Here is a 2,867-nt window from a genome sequence, read left to right on the forward strand (position 1 = left end):
TACCTGGACTAGTCTATAGACACAGGTGGCACAGGTGTCTCTGTCACACAGGCGGCAAATCAGGAAAAGCAAGAAACGGATGTTTCAACACGGACCTGTAGGAGGAGTAGACTAGACGAGAAATACTGCATGATTCGTTTACTTCCTCGTTTAGTGTGCAATGCGATAGTGTCAAAAGTTACGTCTCCAGCTCGTGAACATTTTCAAGATTTTAACGGCAACTAAGGTAAGGCAGTATTAAGATGCGAATCTTAATATTGTGGAGACAAATATAGGGAAAGCAGTAATTCATAATGAATTAAAAGGTGTGTGAGCGTGATCTCCTAATTTAGGCCTATTGATGAGCTGCTACATGTATCCTAGGAGTGTCATATAGCATAAACATATCCGGTAATTCTGATAGTATTGCTCAGTCGATATTAGGCTATAGTCCGTCTGATTGAACTCGCATGTGCGTATTGCGTTCGGGCTTCAAGTTGAATTGGGTCTTATTACAGGATTAATGTAGCACTGTCTCTTTAAGAAGAATACCTCATATTGTCCAGGAAGTTGTCATGTAATTGGAGGACGGCGCTCGTTGTTTGTATCCGATAGGTCGAAGGTAATCAGTATACTGATACTTTGTAGCCGAGTGTTGCAATTCTCTTACTTTACCTAATCTATATCTTTCCTCCATGATTTCAATCATGAACAGGGTGCAACTGAAACGCTCAAAAATCCTGAGAATGGCTCTCGCAGGTTCGGACTCCATGGATGAAGGAAAAGGCGAGACGTTTTTACTTAGATCCTTAAAAATAGCTGGTGTGGTGGCACTTTATTGGTTCATTTCAATAACCATGGTGTTCTTAAATAACTACTTACTAGACAGTAAAGATTTGGACGCACCGCTGTTTGTGACATTTTACCAGTGCCTTGTGACTGTCGGACTGTGCTATGGCATGCACTTGCTATCCCAATTGTGTCCAGGTGTCATCGACTTCCCCTCCGTCAAGTTCGATCTAAAGGTATCCCGGGAGGTTCTACCCCTGTCCATCGTGTTCATTGGAATGATAACCTTCAACAACCTGTGCCTAAAGCATGTAGGGGTGGCCTTCTACACTGTCGGAGGTCGCTTAGCACGGTCTTCAACGTTCTACTCTCCTACATGATCCTCAAGCAGACCACGTCCTTCTACGCCATCCTGTGTTGTGGAGTCATTCTAGGTAGGTGGTTATAATAACTAACCCATATCTGGCCTAAGGCAAGTATTTCGACTTTCTAGAAAGTTCTCATGTCTAAGGCACATACCCAAGACAGGCTGGTTAGACGACCCCTTTCCTTCCAGGTAGCCTATAATAAGTAACCTCACGCTTCTATATAATTGCACCACGGGATAATACATTCCTACATGGGCCACACCTGTATTGGCCATATATTGAACATAATGTAAACTGCAAATGAATGATAAATTGCTATAAATGTTAATGCTTCTTTCTTTGTCTCTCCCTCCCATCAGGTGGATTCTGGTTGGGTGTGGACCAGGAAGGTGTGGCGGGCTCCCTGTCGTGGACTGGCGTGTTTTTCGGCGTGCTGGCCAGCGCCTGCGTCTCCCTCAACGCCATCTTCACTAAGCGGGCGATGCCGGCGGTAGACGGAAACATCTGGAAGCTCTCCTTCTACAACAACATCAACGCCTGCATCCTCTTCGTCCCGCTCATCCTCGTCTTCGGCGAGGTCGGCCACGTCGCCCATTTCAGCCGCCTGGGCGACCCCACGTTCTGGGGCATGATGACACTGGGCGGCGTGTTCGGTTTCGCCATCGGCTACGTGACGGGCCTCCAAATCAAGTTCACGAGTCCGCTGACTCACAACGTGTCGGGGACGGCCAAGGCCTGCGCTCAGACGGTCATCGCTGTAGTCTATAACCAGTCCAGTAAAAGTTTCCTGTGGTGGACCAGTAACCTGATGGTCCTTGGTGGGTCTTCTGCCTACACCTGGGTCAAAGGGATGGAGATGAAGAAGGTCCAGATTCCCCAGGAGGAGGACAAAGAGAAACTGCTGGAGGAGAAGCGCGATGCGGGGGTGTAGCAGGACTAGGATGACCTTCCGCCGTGGTGGTGGTGGCCCGCTGGTGACAGAAGACAATGTAAACACTAAGACCTAACCACAGAGTTGTGTTTCTACAGCGATGCTATTTTGGAACAGTTGGGCTGTCAATCTAAATGAACGTTACTGTAGTCAGTAGCACAAACAGAGGTGTGGGAAGGATACAGGGTTGTTTTGTTACTGAATGGGCCCTTATTGTTTTATAAAATAGTGGTAATTTCCTTGGAAGGTTATTTTGTCCAATCCTTTTATTTGTTATTTATTTAGATTATTCAGTGGATTATTCAATAGATTATTCAGTGGGTTATTCAGTTGATTTATTCTGTGGGGTATAACCTAAATCATTACTGTCTCTGCTTTCAGAACAGCAGAACCTATTTTGTTAATTATTCACATGCCATGTCTGAAGGATAGTATCTAAATAAAGTGGCTTTCCTGTTAGCCTATATGTGGCATCAGGAATGTGATGCAACACTGCAATATGACACAGCGAAAGACAGTTTTATGACAAGTGGGGCTCTTATGTTGGTTATACAGTTTGCATATGGACGGTGGAGACTGACTGTAAGGCTTCAATAGCTCACCTTTGTTAATAAGTGATTAAGCCAGTGCTGGTTTGATGGAACAGCTTTAAGGTGTCAGTCACGTTATGTCTTTGAAGCAGTGACACTGTGGGTGATAAGTGAAAACCGTCAAAGGGATGGCCGGTTCTCTCTCGCTTCAGTAGGAGCACTGCATTTGGAATAATTGACAACAAAATGATGATGTAATCTGAACTGTTT

General features: G+C 45.3%; 1 protein-coding gene across 1 annotated transcript; it reads left to right on the forward strand.

The window, feature by feature from the left end:
* Positions 1-2,867, forward strand: slc35c1 (solute carrier family 35 member C1). The gene is given in 4 exon segments (XM_041857677.2): positions 1-226; positions 695-1,104; positions 1,107-1,202; positions 1,496-2,867. Coding segments are annotated over 3 exon segments (1,047 nt in total). The 5' UTR covers positions 1-226; positions 695-725; the 3' UTR covers positions 2,068-2,867.

Source organism: Coregonus clupeaformis, chromosome 29 (assembly GCF_020615455.1).
Source record: "Coregonus clupeaformis isolate EN_2021a chromosome 29, ASM2061545v1, whole genome shotgun sequence".
NCBI classification, from domain to species: domain Eukaryota; kingdom Metazoa; phylum Chordata; class Actinopteri; order Salmoniformes; family Salmonidae; genus Coregonus; species Coregonus clupeaformis.